This window comes from Temnothorax nylanderi, unplaced genomic scaffold (assembly GCF_030848795.1).
Source record: "Temnothorax nylanderi isolate EJ_2023f unplaced genomic scaffold, tnyl_v1.0 TNYL_tig0057_pilon, whole genome shotgun sequence".
NCBI classification, from domain to species: domain Eukaryota; kingdom Metazoa; phylum Arthropoda; class Insecta; order Hymenoptera; family Formicidae; genus Temnothorax; species Temnothorax nylanderi.
This window is the reverse complement of record NW_027249119.1, coordinates 1,030,041-1,052,983: the sequence shown is the minus strand read 5'-3', so window position 1 is coordinate 1,052,983 and position 22,943 is coordinate 1,030,041. Positions and strand designations below refer to the sequence as shown.

Below are 22,943 nucleotides of genomic sequence, written 5' to 3'. Positions count from 1 at the left end.
AAGCGAAGAATCAAGGAAATCTAGTAAAGAGGAGGAAAAAACGGAGGAGAAGGAGGACAGAAGGAGAAGTGGAAGAAGCGAAGTTAGGAGAGACAAAAAAGAGAAGGACGAAAGGAAAGAAGGTAGCTAGAAGAGATTGGAGGAAGATGACAGGAGAAGAGAGAGCATGTCAACGTGAAGAAATTCAAGCAAGCGCGGGTAAACGGCGGGAGTAACTATGACTCTCTTAAGGCGTAGAGCGCTCTGATTTTCTCTTTCTTTTCATTCTCTTCTACATGGAAGGGGAACCCTTGGCCGGGGTCAAACATAACATCCTTTTGGCAATAGATTTATGCAAGTTATAAGGCTGCACTCGGACTGTTTTGCCGACGGTTTTCTTAGTTCGGACTATGGAAGGGTAAATACGCGCGACCCGCCATGCGCTGTACCAATAATTTAGGCCGGCTCAGGGGGAGCGAGGAGACCCGCCTGGGAACCGGGTCCTCCTAGATGGGAGTCATAGTTGCTCGTTCACAAGGGGGCGCAGCCTGTTGTCTGCGTCCCAAGTCTGCCCCACCTCCAAGATCGGTGTCCGCTGGGTACCCGGCTTGCCGGGGAGCTAACGGGGTTCAGGCGACACGGGAGCATGCCCTGGGCTCTTGGCCGGTTCCGACCGGTGCCAGCGGGTTCATTCCCGCCAGGGTAATAACGAGAGCACACCCTGGGCTCTCGGCCGGTTCCGACCGGTGCCAGCGGGTATCATTCCCGTCAGGGCAATACAGCTGGTCACGGGCTAGCAACCCCGGCTGGCTTATTTTAAAGTCGCTAAATATAGAAATGGCAAAGCCTCGGACGATGGGGAACACGGCCCCATTCCCCTGGAACACGGCCAGGGGGCTATACGGAGACAACCAAGGCAAGAAACACTGGTCTCGAACGATGGGGAACACGGCCCCATTCCCCTGGAACACGGCCAGGGGGCTATTCGAAGACAACCAAGGCAAGAGATACAGGTCTGTGAATTATCGCTCCCCTTCAATCGAAGGCGGTGCGAAAGTTGCGCCGGAGTGGGCGAATATATGGCTCTCACTATCAAAGATGAGGCCCGGCATATCGAGGAAGTGCACCCTCACCTAAGCGTCAGATATAAATGTGAATGGTGTGGCAAGTCGTATGCGTCGTACCATGCGGCTGCAAGCCACCTGCCAAAGTGCCCAGCAGCCAGGATGAATGAGGGGCAGCGAACCTTAAAGCAGGGCCGGTTCGACTGCCCGGAGTGTCACAGAAATTTCATTTCACAACGAGGGCTGTCGCAACACCAAAGGCTGGCGCACCCGGTAACAAGGAACCGATTGAGATCAGAGCAAACAGCTCCGAAAGTAAATGAACAAAGACGGGGGAGAGTTTTTTCTGCCGAAGATATCAGCAGGATGCTCGAACTCGAAGTGGAGCTCATGGACGAGAGGAACATAGCGAGAGCTATGGTTCCGTTTATGCCGGAGAAAACCCTGAAGCAAATAAGGGACAAAAGAAATGAGTCGTGTTACAAAAGATAAAGAGAACAACGCCTCAGTAATACACTTTCTAATCAAGAGGCTGTCAAGGAAGAGGACCAGCAAGTGGGCGGTGCACCATTAGGGGTCGACGAGGTTTTTGTTGATGCAGAGGAGAACGAGGATGTTTTCCTGGATGCGGAAGAGACATCAGGCGATATTTACAGCTTTGAGGAGTCTACGTCAACCATGAGTTGGAGGCAAACCAGCATTGCGGCTGTGCTTAAGGAGCTCAAGAGTAGTGAGCCCAAGGAAACGCTGGAAGTACAACGGCATATTATCGAGCTCCTGACGGCAAAGAGTGAAGGTCAGGCAATAACGCAGGTGGAAGTAGACGCAGCTTACGAGCTGGTAATCAGTTTGTTCCACGCCCCTGCAACTGGGAAGAAAGGTGGTAATTCCCGGAAGCATCGGAGTCGGAGGAAAGGGCTCTCGGGTAGAAGCGAACGCAAAGCCCGAGCCTATGCCCTTACGCAAGAGTTATATAAAAGCAACCCCGCTATGCTCGCTAAAATGGTAAGAGAGGGTATGGACATTCAAGCGCAAGATACAGGTGAATCGGTGAGTCCATCAGTGGAGAGCGTCAAGGAGCTCTACGAAGGGCTGTGGGGAAAGCCCGGTCGATGTGATGTTGAACAGGAGAAGCGAGGGGCCACGGTGCCATATAACCCAGCAGAAATTTTACACCCTATCTCCAGTGCGGAGGTTCTGAAGCGTTTCAGGTCTACACGGCTGAGGGTGGCAGCCGGGCCTGATGGACTCCGCAAGGGAGATCTGATGAGAAATGAGGGAGGATACATCCTCCAAGCGATCTTTAACGTAATCATGCTGGCACTGAAACAGCCAAGCGCATGGCGCTGCAATAGAACAACGCTGTTGCTCAAAGAGGGCAAGGATCCCTCAGTAGCGGCTAACTACAGGCCAATTACTATCTCCTCGATACTGAGTAGGTTGTATTGGGGTATTATGGACCAACGCCTAAGAAACGTGGTTCACCTAAATGCACGGCAAAAAGGCTTTGTACCAGAAATGGGATGTTATAATAACATCAACTTGTTAAATGAAGTCCTTGCAACAGCCAAAAAGGGCAAAGGAATCGTTGTCACTCAGGTGGACATTGCCAAGGCGTTTGATAGCCTTCCGCACCCAGTTATTAAGTACTCTTTACTTAGCCAAGGGTTGCCGGAGGAAGTGGTCGCACTGATAATGGACTCGTATAAAGGAGTCAAAACGACCATGAAATGTCGTAACGAAATGTTCGACATAGAGTTGAGAAGAGGTGTCAAACAAGGCGACCCTCTGTCTCCACTCATCTTTAATATCTGTATGGATTTAATCATTGACAAGCTGGAAAGAATGGAAGGCTTCCAAGTTAAGGAAGGCCTTAGCATATCGTGCTTGGCCATTGCCGACGATATAATTCTAATAGCAAACGATCGAATAGCGGCGAGTCGGCTTATGGATGAGCTCGTTGGCTTCCTCTCAAGTTGGGGAATGGCACTATCGATTGGGAAGTGCGTTGCCTTTGGTATTGTCACCACCAAAGATAGCTGGTATATGGTGGACCCTGAAATATACAGTAATGGCGAGAAGATCGCCTACTGCGGCCCTGCGCAGTCAATGCAATACCTAGGCATACAGATTACTCCATGGGAAGGAGTAGTTATTAAGCGTGCAATCGCACGGCTAAGGGACACGCTCCCAAGAATTAAAAGGCTACCCCTGAAGCCTCACCAAAAAGTCGAACTCTTAGCGCGGTATGTATTGCCGCACTTTCTGTACGCCTTCACCGCGGGCACTATAAGTGCCGCAGTGCTAAGAGATATGGACCAAGCACTGAGGACGGCGGTGAAAGACTATCTGCACCTCCCACAGTCTACGGCGGATGGTCTGCTATACGCATCCAAACGCGATGGCGGCATGGGCTTTCCGAAGATCGAAATTGTTGTAACGTCCGCAACTCTAAAAGCTGGATTTCGCTTTCTAACTAATAGCGACCCGGCAATACAGGCCCTAGCAGTAGCGTCAGGGCTGGAGAACAAACTAAAGCGCCTTGCGCATGTAGCCAAACTTGGCTGGCCACTACAGTCGACCAAACAGATCGACGGCTACAAGCTCAAAGCCAAAGCAGACAAATGGAAGAGATGGGCGGATTTGCCCTCCCAAGGCAAAGGAGTGCAAGCCTATAGAAACGACAAAGTAGGTAACAAGTGGCTATACCGTCCTAACCTGTTGAAATCGTCCAGGTATATTACGGCGCTCAAGCTGAGAGCCAATGTAGCGGCGAACAAGGTGTCGCTCAATAGAGTCGCTAAAACCGGCAACGTCATGTGCCGAAAATGCAAGGCGCAGCCTGAGACGCTAGGCCACATACTGGGGCAGTGTACTTATACCAAGTCCGGTAGAATCAAACGGCACAACGATATTCGAGACTGCATTGAACGACACGTCTTGGGGCAGCGTGGAATGGCAGTAACGAAGGAGGCAAGACTGCAAGACCCTCATCTGAGGAATCTCTAACCAGACCTGATCATACAGTATCGGGAAAGGGTCTTTGTGGTTGACATCACAGTCTGCCATGAGGATGGTGATCTCCTTGACAGAGGTAGAAGGGACAAGCTCGCTAAATATGCGTCCCTCGTAGCCCCGCTTAAAGCTCAATTAGAGGCGAAAGACTGTACGATCCTCCCGATAGTTATCGGGACAAGAGGAGCATGGCCCAGAAACACTGTTACCTGTCTACATGAACTGCAAATTAGAGACAGAGGCTCGCTGAGAACGCTAACACTGCAAGCGCTCAGGAGCTCAGTGGAACTTTTCCATATGTTTATGGACTATAATGCGCCGTTGCGCCTTAACAACAGCGATGCTGCTGATTAAAAACTCTTGGCACTAGCTCACTGATGTAATTTTTATACACTAACGATGGTCTGGGATCTGATCCACCCATGCAATATTTATTTATTTATTTATTTATTGGGAGCCTTCTACACTCCCAATTTTAAGCTATGCCGGCACTTTTGCCGTTGACATCAGTGATGCGAGTCGTTCGGATGGGCAATGCCCATGGGCACCGAACGGCGGCAGAGCCGTGCCACCGACCGCCACGGCGTACGGGCGGACGCCTCCACGTGGCTCCCCACGGTAACGGCAACACTAAGCGGCCAAGTTCCGCTTCCCCAAGTTGGGGACTCTGCTTCACAATTTTTCCAGCCCGTGCGCAGGAATCCCGCGGTAGATCAGTCAGATGGGTTTCCCTCCTGCGGGAGGACTTGCCAAGAGTGCTAGATAGGCCCAGTCAATATAAATAGGATGGAATTAGAACGAAAGTTACACTGGATCTCATATCCTTACTGTTTGGGCAACCTGTTGCGAAGATGAGCGATCCAATCGTTAACCTGCAGGATCGCTCAGCCAGGTCCCGTTGTTAGCAGGAACCGCACTGTCCCGAAGCGGTAAGACGCGCCGATGGCGTGATATAAATAGCCAAATGCCTCGTCATCTAATTAGTGACGCGCATGAATGGATTAACGAGATTCCCACTGTCCCTATCTACTATCTAGCGAAACCACTGCCAAGGGAACGGGCTTGGAAAAATTAGCGGGGAAAGAAGACCCTGTTGAGCTTGACTCTAGTCTGGCACTGTAGAGATGTGGGGTAACTGTGGAACTGTGGACGAGGAGCTGACTAGAGAGGAAAGACACATGAGATGGAGGATAGAAGAAAAGGCAAAAAGCGAGAGAAAAAAGGGAAACACAGCAGTAGCCACGAGCAGCCGATTGTGGATCAACGGAAAAGAGATAGTCTGAAATGAAGACAGGAAGGAATGGAGGAAAGTGTGAGGAGAGTACAAGGGAAAAGGAAGAGGAAGAGCAGATTGCAGGAGAGGAAAGAAAGAGAGGAGGGAGGGAGAAGGGGCCCAAGATGGTAAGTGTCTTTTTTCTTTTCTGACCTATGATTTTTGTAGAAGGGACGCTGAGTTTGGAAGGGAGGAGAGACAGGAGGCAGAGGAGACGAAATAGAAGGAAGAAGAGAGGGAGAGCATTCAAAGGAAAATAGATGGAGGGAAATGGAGCGAGGAAGAAGGGAGCTAGAAGGAGCGGAAAGAAGGAAGTCGAGGAGGAGGACAGGAAGGTTAATAAGGGAACGGGAGGGTGGGTAGTAATTTGTGAGGTCGCACAATGGCCAGGTTTTTAGGGAAATGAGGATATATAAAGGTTTGAGTACGTTCCTTAAAAACGCCTTGTTAAACCGAGAGGTAAAGCAATAAAGTGAAATTTATTTGAATATACGTCGCTTGAAAGAAACGTTTTTCCTAATATACATATAATTTAAAATAGAAGCTATCTTAATATGAGTACGTGTTTAAACATAAGACGAATACTATCATCAATTAAAACGGTCGAAAGTGATGGAATGTTTTCAGGAAAAATTGTAGAATATGCCAGAATAAATTAGGTTGGTGCTATTATACATACATATACAATAATAACTCAAGGATAACAAATAATGAATATCACTATGCTGACATTTGTACACCTACAACGTATATTCAAATACTACAAAGCACGTTGATTGTTGGCTAACAGAAACTTTTATTAATTATTATTCATCTACGTAATCAGTAGATGGCAGATTTGAGAGTTGTCTTATATATATAGATTTTATTAAATATATAGAACTATTTAATTTAAATATCTATAAGAACTATGTATAAATCGTACATTTTATATATCTCCCTCAAATTTCTGCAATACTAATGTCAAACAAATAAATATTTAATGTAAATAAATATTTATTCTAAATTTCTAAATTGTCTTTATTTATGATGCATGAAAGAACGTGAAAATAAGCGATTCATATTCCTTTAAATTTCATTTGCGAAATAATTAAAAAATTATTATTATTATGATTTAAGAGGCACATTTATGATCAAAATTGCAAATAAGTATTATAAGGATGCTCTGATAAAAAATTTATTCGCAGAATTTTCTTTAGCTATTGATTGTCTTGTTATTACATTTATTTTATAATATTTAGTATTAAAATAATTTTGATTATGTACTTACTTATCTCGAATCTGGATTCTTGTGGAATGAATTCTTAAATGTATTCGTAAATTTGGCATATTTGTTAAGAAAGACACTGTTTTGCCACAACTTTCACATTTTGCCTTAAATCCCGGTAACACTGAGTAATATTGCCTCAAGTCCTCAGGTAGTGTGAGAGTGTTATCATCGAGAGATATTCCATGTTTTTTAAATAAGTGTACTCTCATTATATTTGTGCGATTTGTTAGATGACGTGTCTTAATTTTTTCTTTACAGGTCGTACACTTAACCAGCGAAGGTTTCAATTCCTCGAAATAATTCCACAACTTGCTGCGTTTTCTTGTCGATGCCGTAACCTTTCTGCAATACAGACTGTCTGATATTAAATGTGGTACAGTGATTGGCTCAACAAGCGTTTGTAGAATATCTCACAAAGGTCATAAAGAGGCATGGTTCACTTATTAGGATGTATGTTATACGGATATATAGTTAAAATTTTCATAATTACCAGATCGCGTACAGATCTTGAAACATATCTTTTTCAATTAGAAGGATAAAAAACGTACGTACCAAATGTGCGTGCACATTTATGATCAAAATTACAAATAAATATTATATGGATGCCCTGACAAAAACTATTATTCGCTCAATTTTCTTTAGTTATTGATTGTTTTATCATTACATTTATTTTATAATCTTTAATATTTTAATAATTGTTTGAATGTGTACTTACTCATCTCGATTCAGGATTCTTGTGGAATGTATTCTTAAATGTTGTCGTAAATGTGCAAAATTTGTTAAAAAAGACACTGTTTTGCCACAATTTTTACATTTTGCCTTAAATCCCGGTAACTCCGAGTAATATTGCCTCAAGTCCTCAGGTAGTGTGAGAGTGTTATCATCGAGAGATATTCCATGTTTTTTAAATAAGTGTACTCTCATTATATTTGTGCGGTGTTTTGGACGAGGTATCTTAATTTTTTCTTTACAGGTCGTACACTTCACCAGCGAAGGTTTCAATTCCTCGAAATAATTCCACAACTTGCTGCGTTTTCTTGTCGATGCCGTAACCTTTCTGCAATACAGACTGTCTGATATTAAATGTGGTACAGTGATTGGCTCAACAAGCGTTTGTAGAATATCTCACAAAGGTCATAAAGAGGCATGGTTCACTTATTAGGATGTATGTTATACAGATATATAGTTAAAATTTTCATAATTACCAGATCGCGTACAGATCTTGAAACATATCTTTTTCAATTAGAAGGATAAAAAACGTACGTACCAAATGTGCGTGCACATTTATAATCAAAATTACAAATAAATATTATATGGATGCCCTGACAAAAACTATTATTCGCTCAATTTTCTTTAGTTATTGATTGTTTTATCATTACATTTATTTTATAATCTTTAATATTTTAATAATTGTTTGAATGTGTACTTACTCATCTCGATTCAGGATTCTTGTGGAATGTATTCTTAAATGTTGTCGTAAATGTGCAATATTTGTTAAAAAAGACACTGTTTTGCCACAATTTTTACATTTTGCCTTAAATCCCGGTAACTCCGAGTAATATTGCCTCAAGTCCTCAGGTAGTCTGAGAGTGTCATCATCGAGAGATATTCCATGTTCTTTTAATAAGTGTACTCTCATTATGCTTATGCGATATGTTGGACGAGGTATCTTAATTTCTTTTTTACAAGTCGTGCACTTCACCATCGAAGGTTTCAATTCCTCGAAATAATTCCACAACTTGCTGCGTTCTCTTCTCGGTGCCATTATAATTATCCTGTAATACAGATTTGTCTGATACTAAATGTGATACAGTGATCGCCACAACAATAAGCGTTTGCAAAATTTGTCACAATGGACAACAAGAGGCATGGATTATTTATTAGCATGTATGTTTATATGGATATATAGTTTAAATTTGTCTAATCACCAGAACATACATATCTATATATGTTGATAAAACTTATATTTTTTAAAAAAAGATTAAAAAACGCACCAAGTGTACGTGCTCCATGCAAAATCTGTATCAAAGAAAGAAAATTTTGACCTAATTTGGTCTTATAATGCCATTTGTATTTTTTACTACAAAAACAATAATATCAAAAGGTTTGCGCCAAATTATAAATATGATAAATTAGTAATATCTGGTTTTCTTAATGATGTTTCTTTATTTTACTTGTTGTGTACCTGTTCTTTTTTAGAATAGCGATACACAACCTGTTCCGGTTTCTTATTATTTAGATTCACACATAAAAAACACTTGGTGCCAAGTGTTTTGTATCATATTCACTTGGCCCTTCTGTTGTCATTGCTTTTGTAGTAAGAAATACTAATGGAATTATACGACACAATTAGATCAAATTTTTTTTTCACTAAAGATTTTGTATGGAACACGTACACTTGGCGCGTTTTTTTACCTTGTTTTAAAAATGGTATGTTTTCTCTAGAGAAAAAGTGTATACAGGTAGGTATACAGAAGGTATACACAATTTATGTATGTGTATAAAAAGTTTCTATGTCCGAATATGTCCCACACAGCACACTTTATCTGAGGGACGTTCTACAGACATTTGATATATCTCAATAACCGTAGGACATCCGGTGGATATCCGATATCCGGTGGATATCTAGCAGATGCACAAGTGTCCCTCAGAATATCCTGTGCTGTGTGGGGTGTATCCTATTCCATGGCCTGTGTATTTGGATGTTCATGACCAATATACCTCTTAAGTACACGGAGATTCGAGTCATAAGTGTATTTGACTTGTATATCCGGACATCTGTATACAGAGTTCAATATCCAAAATGGTCTGGCAGTTGTTTATACACTTCCAGTATATAAGACTAATAACGAGAATGGAGACTAACATCATATTATTCTTTAGAAATTGGTGTATGCTGAAATTTGTGTTATTCATTATATATATATTTCCAATGTAAGTTTTTGTGAAACTTACCAAAGTTGTTCATATTTATTTATCACTTTAATTTAAAAATCTATTCTATAGAACAACGTACAGGGTGGGGAAAATTATTGGTCAAGCTTTTGCCAGTCGATTCTACTCGTCGAGATCGCCAACATTGCATCATAAACATGGTGCCGCAAAATTAACTTTGAAGGTCATTTTCAATGTCAAATTTTTTTATTGGCTTATTCGATTCTACTCGTCGAGCTGAACAAAAGTCTCAAAGGGACCATATGCCGGAAATCAATATTTCATAGAGAAATCTTTGTTTGAAGTTTTTAGAAGCCAAAATATTTCGTAAAATTAATTGTCATGGGTGTAAAATCTGCTTAATCTACTCTTAACGCTACCCAGGAACAACGAAGTGGGCGTGGTAGATTTTTGTTCCTTTCGGGGTGACTTAATTATTGTGAGTTCCCTTTGCCTCTTACCTCGGGGTGACTTGATTATAGTGAGTTCCCCTCGCCTTTCACCTCGGGGTGACTTGATTATAGTGAATTCCCCTTGCCTCTCACTTCGGGGTGACTTGATTATAGTGAGTTCCCCTCGCCTCTCACCTCGGGGTGACTTGATTATAGTGAGTTCCCCTCGCTTCTCACCTCGGGATGACTTGATTATAGTGAGTTCCCCTTGCCTCTTACTTCGGGGTGACTTGATTATAGTGAGTTCCCCTCGCCTCTCACCTCGGGGTGACTTGATTATAGTGAGTTCCCCTCGCCTCTCACTTCGGGGTGACTTGATTATAGTGAGTTTCCCTCGCCTCTCACCTCGGGGTGACTTGATTATAGTGAGTTCCCCTCGCCTCTCACTTCGGGGTGACTTGATTATAGTGAGTTCCCCTCGCCTCTCACTTTATCGTCGTCGACGCTGCCTACGAACAAACAGAACTGACCCATCGGCCCCAATAGCTCTGAGCAGTTGTGCTTGTCTGCCAGCTTCAATGCGACCACCACCGTTATCAATGCAAGCTTGGAGTCTCTCCATCAAATTATCTCGCACTCTACGGAGCACAGCTCGATTTCGTGCTAAAGTAGCAACCGCCTCTTTAATGCGATCTCGTAAATCCTGAGCCGTCCTTAAAACCCTGCCTGACCCATAAACAATGGCTTTCAGAGCTCCCCAGAAATAAAAGTCTAGAGGGTTCAGGTCAGGTGAACGGGTGGGCCATAAGTGTGGTGCAGGATTACGACCGATCCATCGAGTTCCAAAAACTCGTTGTAAAAAAGCGCGGAGCACGATAGGTGCTCAAGGTATCCGTCTGATGTCCCGGCTGTTCCCCTCAGTGGACGGCCTCCGTTGCTTTAAGGAACCAACAGCCGTTGAAATGGGTTACCAAGATACCCCGAAGGGAACAAAAATCTACCACGCCCACTTCGTTGTTCCTGGGTAGCGTTAAGAGTAGATTAAGCAGATTTTACACCCATGACAATTAATTTTACGAAATATTTTGGCTTCTAAAAACTTCAAACAAAGATTTCTCTATGAAATATTGATTCCCGGCATATGGTCCCTTTGAGACTTTTGTTCAGCTCGACGAGTAGAATCGAATAAGCCAATAAAAAAATTTGACATTGAAAATGACCTTCAAAGTTAATTTTGCGGCACCATGTTTATGATGCAATGTTGGCGATCTCGACGAGTAGAATCGACTGGCAAAAGCTTGACCAATAATTTTTCCCCACCCTGTACATTGAGTACTTCACAATACGTATTTCCATTTTGTATAAATGTTGTTTTTAGAACAACCTATCTGCTCAATCGGCATTTTTTCTAAAAGTCATCTTTATTTCCCACAACCTTTTCGCTCCTAACGCTGTCTATAGCCGGCATCCATGTGACATTCGTAGATACTACTGCCGGCTATAGCCGGCTTAGCCGTATTGGTACTAACTTCACTTGTAGCGTATTAAATACGAGGTTTAAAATAATGATAAAATATAATTTTAAAATACAATTTTGTACTTATGTAAATCCCGTTTTACTTTTATGCTTGAAAATTATATCTTTAATGCAATAACTAAAAAACAGTGGAGTCATAGCACTTCTTCGCTCCAAGGCCAACGCTGGCCGGCTATCGCGCCGCCGTACCTCATAATCGCTATTCGGCCAACGCCATCATAGCGAAAAGGTTAAATACTTTGAAATAAAGTGTTGCACTAGATGTGTGTTAAAATTAAAACTCCTGGACCCGTGTGTAGTTTGATTTTGGATATAATCGCAATTATCAGCCTTTTGATCTTGCCATGAATTCTTGTTAGTGATTTTTTTTGTTTTAAAATTGTAATTGTACATGAAATCGAATATGCGAATAAGAACTCAATATGCATAGGTAGACAAGTGGATATCCAGCATACACATATATGATTACCGTCCTAAGTTTCAGCGTGTAAACATCAGTGATCTTGTTTGCACCAAGCATTTGATACGCGTACCAAGTATTATATTCGGACTATATAAATCCATTGATACGATTGTTGTAAACGATGGCATATCAGAATGGTACGATACTCGAGAACAGCATGTATTAGACTAATTGTAAGCTAATACGCATATCAAATACATTCTTAATGTGCTGTCTGATTGGCTTGATACGTACAAGTTGAAATCACTGTATACGAAATCAAAATTTATCTGAAGTTTCTATGAAATATTTACAATGACATCAAAAAGTTTGCATCAAGTGAATGGGATATAAATTACATAGTAGTAACATCTAATTTTCCTAATAATGTTTCTTTATTATAGTTGTTGGGTACGTGTTCTTTTTCAGAACACGTATACAACAAGTATAATAAAGAAACTTTATTTAAAAAATTCTTGATGTTACTAATTTATCTTGTTCACTTGATGCAAAATTTGGGGTATCATTGTTTTTGTAGCAAGAAACATAAATGAAATTATATGTCAAAATTAGATCAAAATTTTTGTCCAAAGAGAATATATTTATCTCGACAACAATTGGCAATCAATACATAATAGCTTCACAACGTTTCAACCCAGGATCCTTATCAAGTTATCTAACAAAATATAGCATAGAGTCAAATAACAACGTCAATAAAATTAGAATTTAAAAAATGTAAAGAAAATTGAATTCCTTATAGTCAGTGCAAAATTTAAAGAGCGAAATAAATATCAAAATACCTGATGAGAAAAAAAGAACCATCGCCAACACACTCTCTGTCTAATGCTTATGAGATTTGGCAGAAACATCATACATGAAAGGCTAGAAATTAACAGAAAATAAGTATGATGTTACAGCAAAACGAGTAAAAAAGAGAGTACTTATTTACACAGAGTATGTCCCACGATGGCTCCAATTCGTATTGCATACCATACAAGCGAAATTCACAATATCAAAGTGGCATACACGAAATACCAAAATTACAGAGCCACAAAACGAAACATGTTCGTACGATGGAAGTCAGGAACGAACTGACAGTCTCGCATATGTTTAAAAATTAGAAAAAAATTTTTAATAAAGATTTTGTATGAAGCACGTATACCTGGCGCATTTTATTAACTCTTTTAAGGTGATTGGGCCAAGTACCGTATGAGTCGATATAAGGTCTAAATTTTTTTTAAGAAAAACCTTTTTTTATGCATATATTCTAAACACTTGTATAATTACTAGTTTTATAATGTAACTTTTCATTCGATCATGTATCAATTCATCTACTGATAAATGTAAACAGTTCAAGATTTGACTTCAGTTGACATTCGTACAAGAGAAATGTCGGCAATGTCGCGACATTGCATCTCTTCGCTGTAGGCAGCTATCATGCCAGTGCCATGTGTTTGAGTGAGGTTATGTATTGTGTTTATGTTGAAAAATAATGGAAGGTAACAATCAATTTCGATAACGGGAGATTTGCTTGCAAAAGAATAGTGCTGTGGAAAGAAAACACTACACGGCGCGGCGTTGCCACATGTTCACGTCGCGTACAGCTGATCGAAAGGCCGACAAGAAACGCGACAATTCATCAACTTTTGATTGAATTTTTGGTCTTATTACACGTCAACGTCGTTTTGTCTTATACTTAACAAGTGCTAGAAGAATCAAATAATGTTATTTTCAGTTTTTTGAACTTGTTTCTTTACAGACAGTGAGTGAAATTCTCGAAAAATGTATGTTTCCGGTACAATTTCCCATAAAACCTATGTTAAAAATGCCAACTTTGAGATTTAATATCTCAAAAACTAGACGTCAGATCTTCTAAAAATTGCAAATTTAAGCGTATTTAGGTTTTCTTTATAACATATTTTTAATTCAGATTTTTTTCTTTGACATGCTCTGATGGCCCAATCACCTTAAGAAGATACGTTTTGTGTACGGATATTACTCCTTTTTTACAATTACATGAGAACCATGAAAATATAAAACCTTTGATATATTAATTTGCAAATAAAAATAACAACTGTGCCGCAAACAACGTAGAACTACGTCAGCTGTCACTATTTCATGTTAAAGTATTCAGCGAAGGAAAGTAGACGTAGGGCTACGTCAACTGTCACTATTATTTAGCGAAAGACAGTTGACGTAGCCCTACGTCTACTTTTCTTCGCTGAATACTTTAACATGAAATAGTGACAGTTGACGTAGTTCTACGTTGTTTGCGGCACAGTTGTTACTGTGCTCGTTTATTTTTTAAAATTTAGCTTTGTTTTCTAAAAAAATTTTAGTACTGGTTTCATAAAAATAAGGTAAAGAGGATACCGATTTATGCTTAAATAAAGTATAAGTTATACATGTATTCTTATATATCATCATTAAAAAAAGGTTGATATTGAATTTGGCGAAGATCGTTGAAGGGGTAACCGATTTACTTTGACGAGAATCGGGAAAGGGGTTACCGATTTCTGCAAGAAATTTATACTTAACACTAATGACAACTTATTTATTACTCTACGATTATTATTTTTGAAAATATAACAAAAAACTACACAACCGGTTTTAAAAAAATCGGTATTGAAAAATTAACCCATTATAAGTTGTCATTCGATAGCTTATATATTATAGTCTCATTTTCTCTCTAAAGTCTATAAAGTCTCCAAAAGGGGTTACCGATTTCTATCTTTTTTAGATAAAAATCGATAACCCTTTCATTATTAGCAATTTTACTAAAATTGGCATCGAAAACTAAAAATACGCAACCGGTTTAAAAAAATCGGTATCGAAAAATTAACCCCACCACCGCCATTCCCGAAAAATTCTACCCCTGTTTTATATACATATAATTCTTTAAAATTCAGTCTATTAACAAATAAGTAATTCGCGGAAAACATTGCAAGAAAAAAATCGGTAACCCCTTTTGGAGACTTTATAGACTTTAGAGAGAAAATGAGACTATATAAGCTATCAAATGACAACTTATTTATTACTCTACGATTATTATTTTCAAAAATATAACAAAAAACTACGCAACCAGTTTAAAAAGAATCGGTATCAAAAAATTAACCCCACCACCGCCATTCCCGGAAAATTCTACCTCTGTTTCATATATAATTCTTTAAAATTCGGTCTATTAACAAATGAGTAGTTCGCGGAAAACGTTGCAAGAAAACGTTGCAAGAAAACATTGCAAGAAAACGTTGCAAGAAAACGTTGCAGTCGTGCACCCGAAGTTACCCCCCCCCCCTCTCCGGGAAAGACGTAGTTCTACGTTAAAACATGGACAATACTGAAGTCAACGATTGTTCTGCAGTATGTTAACGTTCTGCAGAAATATTCGTATCATAACCCGTTGAACTTGAAATGCTTGGTCTGCATCGAAATGTGTTGCAATTGAAAATGGAATTATATAAAATATTAACGTTATAAATTATCCTTTGCAGAAGAGTAAATATTTTAATAATAAAATGTCATTATATTATGTGGTACAAGCAAAACAAATAATTACCTATCACGTGCCCTTGTTTCCTTTCTCGATTGTTCACACATTTGAGAATCCAAATCAACTGTTTCCTGACTTTGACAGTCTGCGGTAGGATTAGTAACCCCGATATTGTAACCCGTTGAAATTGAAGTGCTTGATCTACATTAAAATACATCATTAGAAATAGAATTATTTAAAACATTAATGTTGTAAATTATTCTTTTGAAAAAGAGTAAATATTTAAATATCAAGATATCATTATATTGTATGATATAAGCAATACGAATAATTACTCTTTAAGAGCGAATGTTTTTTCTGTCGTTTCTTTAAACGATTTAACGAGCAAGCCAGATGTATCTTGACTTTGACGTTCTGCAGAAGGATCCATACCATTATCCGCTAAACTTGAAGTGCCTGATCTGCATTGAAATACGGTGCAATTAGAAATGGAAAATATGTAAATGGAAATTATTTAAAATATTGAAGTTGTAAATTACTCTTTCGCAATTAAAGAGTAAACATTTAAATATCAAGATATCATTACATTGTGTGATATAAGAAAAACGAATAATTACTCATTATGTGCGCTTGTTTTTCCTGTCGTTTCTTTAAATGATTGATCGGACAAACCAGATGTATCTTGACTTTGACATTCTGCAGAACGATCCATAACACAACACGTCGAAGTTGAAGTGCTTCGACTGCATTGAAATACAGTGCAATTAGAAATGGAAAATATGTAAATGGAAATTATTTAAAATATTAACCCTCAGGGTACGGACTGGGTTAGCGTAACCCGAGCGAATTTTGAAAGTAGCGCCATTTCAAAGGAAGTGAATGGTGGGGGTCCGTACCGGGGGGGGGGGGAATCTTTGAGGTAGCTACTATGTGAGCGCCAAGGGGCAGCGTCAGTCTACGCTTGGTGCTCAAGTTATACGATTTTGAAAATTGAACTCGGGTAGTCTACACCCAGTCCGTACGGAACGTTACAAAATCCGTGTTTTTCAAAAAAAAAAAATTTGTGTTTTTCGAGTATTTGCTGCAGTAGAGTATTCTGGTATGTATAATTTACTATTTTTAATATACTTTTGTGCATTCTAACCTCAAAATAATGCTCTGTAGCATACCAGCATAACGTATCCGTGCACGCATGTTATTTCTCGAAGAGTTGTGCTACTCTTAGCATAACTCTTCGTACGATGCGTCGAATAACGATTTCTAATATTTATTTTTACGATTTATCATTGCAGAGTTTTTTTGTGAAAATGGCATCGCGTCGGAGAACTCGGAGTGTTGCAGCTCTCGAAAAATTATACAGAGAAACCGAGGATGAGAGTGTAACTGAAAACGTACTTGTACTTGTAAAACTTTTTACAAGTGCCTAAGATGTGACAAGGCTATGTGCAAAGAACATGTAGCGAAAATATGCTGTGAATGCGAAAACACCGTGTAATTCTCTTTTTTTTTAATTTTATACAATAAAAATTTTATTTAATAATTAATTTTTGTTATTTATTTATATTATACTAATCAACAACATCCAAAAGAACTATTTTTACTTTAAGATATTTTTTTTGCGTTATTACGATAAATCAAGCAAGTAACGTTATATCGCTATCGCAAAAAAACGGGTATTTTCATAGTTCAAAAAAAATATACTTTTTGGAATGGATCAAAAAACGAATTCAGCCATTTTAAAGAACAACTTTTTAGCTTTCAAACGCGACTTATAAAATGTCGATATCTTTTTTTTTCATAAAGTTATGCAATTTTAAAAAATATATAAATTTTTATGAAAATTTTTTGAGAATCGTTGACATTTTCAAATGTATCTTTGTTTAAACAAATAATGTAATAAATCTATCAACGCCATTGTATTTTTGAGAAAATTTCCGATCCAAAAAAAAAAATTGTTTCAATTGACAAATTACAGCCCGATATACAGTCAATCAAAGTCGTCGGGTTAGGCTAACCCATGTCCGTACGGAACGTAACTTTTTTATAGTCCGTACCCTGAGGGTTAAAGTTGTAAATTACTCTCTCGCAAAAGTAAACATTTAAATATCGAGATATTATTATATTGTGTGATATAAGAAAAACGAATAATTACTCATTGAGTGCGCCTGTTTTTTCTGTCGTTTCTTTAAATGATTGACTGGGCAAACCAGATGTATTATCTTGACTTTGACATTCTGCAGAAAGATCCATACCATTATCCGCTAAACTTGAAGTGCTTGGTCTGCATAAAAAAGTGGTGTGATTAAAAACAGAAAAAAAAGAATATAATTATTAAAATACTACAATTGCACGTATTACTTAATGCTATTATGTACTTATTGACGGTTAAGCGTAATGGAGTGAAGTTTTGTAAGTGAGAATGAGAAAGAGGAAGAAAAAGAAAGAGATAGGGAGAGAATGTTTTATACCTCAAATTTTTGTAATGCTAATCTCAAACATCTAATGTCTGAATTTGTGATTAGTAGATAATAGGTAAGTGAAACACGACCGATATGATATAAAATTAAGTTAAGGAGAAAAACTGTTTTAACGTAATTGATCTGTTCTAGTTGCAGTTGAAAGAAATGTACATAAATTCACACGAATAATTTTATTACTTTACTAAAATCCTGTACTGACCGTAAAATGGTGTATCTTTCTAATTCAACTTATGATTTTTTTACGTTACAATGACGTTCTTGAGTAACGTCACTGAAAGAGACGTTTTTCCTAATAAATAATTTATAATAGAGACTGCCTTAATCCTTTAACTGCTTTGGAGAATACTCGCGCGACGATGTTGCCTGTCAGACGCTTTGGTGTTAACTTAGGCCGCAAGTTTATCAAGCAAATTTTCATAATTTGAATACAAACATGATTAAAAATCGAGATTGTTTAATCAACAGCATCTAATGTTTTATTTTCTTGATATTTGAGGTAAGAAAAGAAGTAAAGAAAAAATACCAATGTATTTGAATTGTTTTTCTGTGTGATAAATTCGAAAACATAGAACAACACAAAGGGCAACATTACAATGCTTACGATTTGACTTCTGAGAGTCTGACTAGTTTCCTAAACAAACGAATTAACTCGTCCGAAGCGTCTAACGGACGATCGTCGTCCGCGAGTATTTTCGTCTATAACAATTAACGCGGTTAATATGAGTACACGTTTAAACATAAGACGAATACGGTTACAACCCACTCGGCATGTTATGTTGCTGAAATATTGAAATATTCGGAAATGGTGCAGAAAGATTTCGTTAACATTTTATTTGTAACTATGCATCTGAAATATTTTAGAAATGTACCTGCATCATGTTTTTTATAATATTGCATTAACAATATTTCTGAAATCTTTCAAAAAGTTGTTAACAATATTTGTAAGTTTCTGTAATATTGCAAAAAAATGTAGCAGATGCAATATTTCAGAAATATTTCTGAAACATTATAAAAGTAATATTACGTTTGCATTGCACGAATAATATTTCTGTAACACATCAAACGCAACATTGCATTTAAAATATTTCTGAAAAATTTCTGAAAGATTGCGTAGGTAATGAAAAATTGAATTGCAGGCAGTGAATTTCTACAATATTGCAGAAGAAATATTGCAGGTGTAATGGTTTAGAAACATTTCTGATATATGATAAAACTATTATTACGTTTATATTGCACGCGTTATATTTTTGAATGTTTCACATACAACATTGCATTTGTAATATTTCCGAAAAGTTGCTGACAGACTTTAGAACATATAAAAAATTAAATTTATTATTATATAATTATTGCATTTTATTGCATTTTTCTCTTTTATTAAGAATTTTTTGATATTCCAAATTTTGTCATATGGCATTTTTAATATAAAATATAAAATATTTAATAATATTTAATATAAAATAATATTCGACGCTGACTGGCAAAAAAGATTTATGCGTATATCTGTATTGTTAATATTGTTATGCGATAGCTTTATGCTCACCAAAATAAGCAAGTATAAGAAAGAAAGAAGCGTCAGAGTCAGAGGATCACCACTACCCTGTTCGATCATCGATGTCAAGCGACTACTTGGATGGGTGACCGGCTGAGAGAGCGGATTTCTTCGGACAAACGCGCGACGGCTATACGCACATATACGGCTTAATATATTTTTTTTGTTCCGGTAATAAAATATTTCATTTTTCACATATCAACAAATAGTTTTTGCGTCAGTAAGAAAATTTTGTTTGCTAATACAAAACATTTTTCTTAGTGTAAAATGTATTTGAAATATCTCTTAAGTGTTTCTGCAATATTTCGTAGATATATTTGAGAAATATTTCAGTATATTACCGAAATCTTCCAGCAAGGTTGCTTTAAAATAATTGCGGACATTGAAACATTGCCGAAATGATGTAGAAACGGTCGTGAAATATTTCTGAAATATTTCTGAAATATTAATGAAAGGTGTAATATTTCAAATGGAATTTTGCAGAAATGTTTCTGAAATATTACATGCCGAATGGGGAGTAACGTCGCGCGTTCACTAACGAGTCGCGCGGGTGATCAGATTATAAGACAGTATTAAGAGTTACGTTCGTCCGAGATACGAGACATTTAGCGAGTTATATACGAGTAATCGGGATACGAGATAGAGTTAAGAGTTCATATTTGTATCGTCCGTCATAACTTATATTCATTGCATCGCTTTTGTCATAACTATTTGCCTAATCTATAACTTTGCTCAAAATAAATATTCATATAACGTTAATCATTTACTCCGACTCCACAAGTATTTATTTATTAATCCTACACTATGTTGACATTTGACCTACACGTATATTCAAATGATAAAGAACCGTTAATAGTTGGCTAATAAAAATTTTTATTAATTATTAATCATCTATGTAATATGTGGATGGCAGATTTGAGTTGTGCTATATAGATTTTATTAAATTGAGCTATTTAATTTGAATACCGCCTATAAGAACTGGGTATAATATTATACATTTTATACAGGGTGTTCTCTAAGTAAGTACACAAACTTGAAGGAGATATTCCTTGGCTTATTTTAAGAAAAAAAAGGTCCTATAAACATGTGTTCGAAACTACTTTGTCTTCAAAACACATGGTGTCAAAAACACACGCCCCAGGTAGATTAAAAAATGATTCATCGGTACTGGAAGATACATATTTCTTAATACCGCATATACGCATACTAAATTTGACTGAAATATCTTTAAACGTTTTCCAGATTTTCAAAGTTTTCATTTTTTTTCACAATTTTGACATCCTGTATTTTGAAAACGAAATAGTTTAGGACACATGTTTAGAGAATTTTTTCTTTTTCAAGTAAGCCAAGGAATATCCCCTTCAAGTTTGTTTACTTACTTAAGAAACACTCTGTATATTTGTCTCGAATTTCTACAGTGTTAATGTCAACCAAATAGACATCTAATTTAAATTTCTGGTCTATATTTATGATGCATAAAAGAACGTGAAATAATCTACTCAATTTTATTTAAATTATGCAAAATAATTGAAATATTATTTTTATTACTATTTGAGAGACGTATTTATGATCAAAATTGTAAATAAATATTATATGGATGACCTGATAAAAACTTGTATTGGCGTTTTTTCTTTAGCTGCTGATCGTTTTATTGCATTTATTTTATAGTCTAATATTTTAATAATTTTTTGAATGTGTACTTACTCATCTCGACTGAGGATTCTTGTGGAATGTCTTCTTAAATGTTTTCGTAAACGTAAAATATTTGCTAAGAAAGGCATTGTTTTACTACAATCATTACATTTTGCCTTATATCCCGGTAACTCCGAGTAATATTTCCTCAAGTCGTCAAAAAGTGTGAAAGTGTCATTATTGAAAAATATTCCATGTTTATTTAAGTGTTCTATCATTATTGCTGTGCTGTTCGATGGATGAGGCATATGAATTTCTATTTTACAAATTGCGCACTTTACCAGCACAGATTTCAATTCCTCGAAATAATTCCACAACTTGCTGCGTTCTTTTTTCGGTGCTATTATAACCGACCTGTAATACAGATTAATCGTTTGATACTATGTAAATGTGATACAGTGAGCGCCTTAAAAAGCGCTTGCAGAATTTCTCACAAAGGTCAAAAAGAAGTAAGGTTTTTTTACTGGGGCGTATGTTTATATGGATATGTAGTTCGAATTTATATATAATTACTAGATCACGTACAGAAATACAAAAGTTACATTTTTCTGAAAAGTAAATAACGTCAATAATCAAATGTACGTGCTCTATAGAACTCATTATTGGAAAAAATTCTGAAATAATATTTGATGTTATAATTTTATTTGTGTCTTTTACTATAAAAACAATCAGAATTTTTGCGCTAAGTGAATATGATAAATTAGTAACATCTGATGTTTCTTCAAAATATTTACAATAATATTCGGAAGTTTGCATCAAGTAAATAGAATAAGTTAGTAGTTTAACATCTGATTTTCTTAAGGCAGGACACCACTGTAACTGCCCATTTTCGACTGCCTTCTTTGGTATTTTTTTTTTAGAAAGGAATAAAATATATGGTCAAAAAAACTTTTAGGCTTTATTAGACATATATTAAAGTATGTAAAAAAATTTTTTATTTGTTAAAAAATACAAAATGGCGGCGCACGAGTCGCTATAGCTTTCAGCCAACCCTCTCCGCGGCACGCAGTAGAACTGTCGTAAATTTAATCCTGGAACAAAAAGTGAAATACTTTCGTTAATTATATTAGTTTTAACAGTCAAGTACGAGCGCTTTTTTCGATTAATTGAAAATTGTAAAAAATATATCACTTTTTATACGAAAATTATGGTCGAAAGAACATAATTTTCGTATAAAAAGTAATATATTTTTTACAATTTTTAATTCATCGAAAAAAGCGCTCGTACTTGACTGTTAAAACTAATAAAATTAACGAAAATATTTCATTTTTTGTTCCAGGATCAAATTTACGACAGTTCTACTGCGTGCCGCGGAGAGCTGAAAGCTATAGCGACTCGTGCGCCGCCATTTTGTATTTTTTTAACAAATAAAAAATTTTTTTACATACTTTAATATATGTCTAATAAAGCCTAAAAGTTCTTTTGACCGTATATTTTATTCCTTTCTCAAAAAAAAAAAAAAAATACCAAAGAAGGCAGTCGAAAATGGGCAGTTACAGTGGTGTCCTCCCTTAAAGACCCAGACAGCAACGTGTCTACATTGTTGTGGCATGTTGCCGACAACGTTACTATCAGAATTGTGGCAACTGAGTCCGCATTTGTCGGCAAGTTGATGCCTTCACGATATAACAATTTTATACAACAACTTGCCAGCAACTTGTTGGCAACTTATATGCTGCGGTCTAAAATCGTCTGATTCAAAATTCGAGCTGTTGCTGTCATGTTGCTGTAACAATTCATAGGATCACACAATGCTGTTATATTGCTAGCAACGCGAAGTAAATTTGATGCTGTTCTCTTGCCGACAAATTGCTGGCAATACATAT

The 22,943-nt window shown here is 37.3% G+C and overlaps 1 protein-coding gene and 1 long non-coding RNA gene across 2 annotated transcripts in view; one reads left to right on the top strand and one right to left on the bottom strand.

The window, feature by feature from the left end:
- LOC139773116 (uncharacterized) overlaps positions 1 to 22,943 on the bottom strand; it is an 83,073-nt gene that overhangs the window by 11,915 nt on the left and 48,215 nt on the right. Inside the window, exons 27-34 of the mRNA XM_071707373.1 lie at positions 21,130 to 21,471; positions 17,549 to 17,677; positions 16,014 to 16,139; positions 15,732 to 15,857; positions 15,463 to 15,597; positions 8,032 to 8,376; positions 7,317 to 7,658; positions 6,602 to 6,943 (exon numbers count right to left, since the gene is read on the bottom strand). Coding sequence (XP_071563474.1) covers positions 6,602 to 6,943; positions 7,317 to 7,658; positions 8,032 to 8,376; positions 15,463 to 15,597; positions 15,732 to 15,857; positions 16,014 to 16,139; positions 17,549 to 17,677; positions 21,130 to 21,471 — 1,887 coding nt within the window. The remainder of the gene's footprint in view (positions 1 to 6,601; positions 6,944 to 7,316; positions 7,659 to 8,031; positions 8,377 to 15,462; positions 15,598 to 15,731; positions 15,858 to 16,013; positions 16,140 to 17,548; positions 17,678 to 21,129; positions 21,472 to 22,943) is intronic.
- LOC139773138 (uncharacterized) lies at positions 16,329 to 16,940 on the top strand. The gene is made up of 2 exons (XR_011718280.1): positions 16,329 to 16,495; positions 16,689 to 16,940. It is a non-coding gene; the product is annotated as an uncharacterized lncRNA (long non-coding RNA).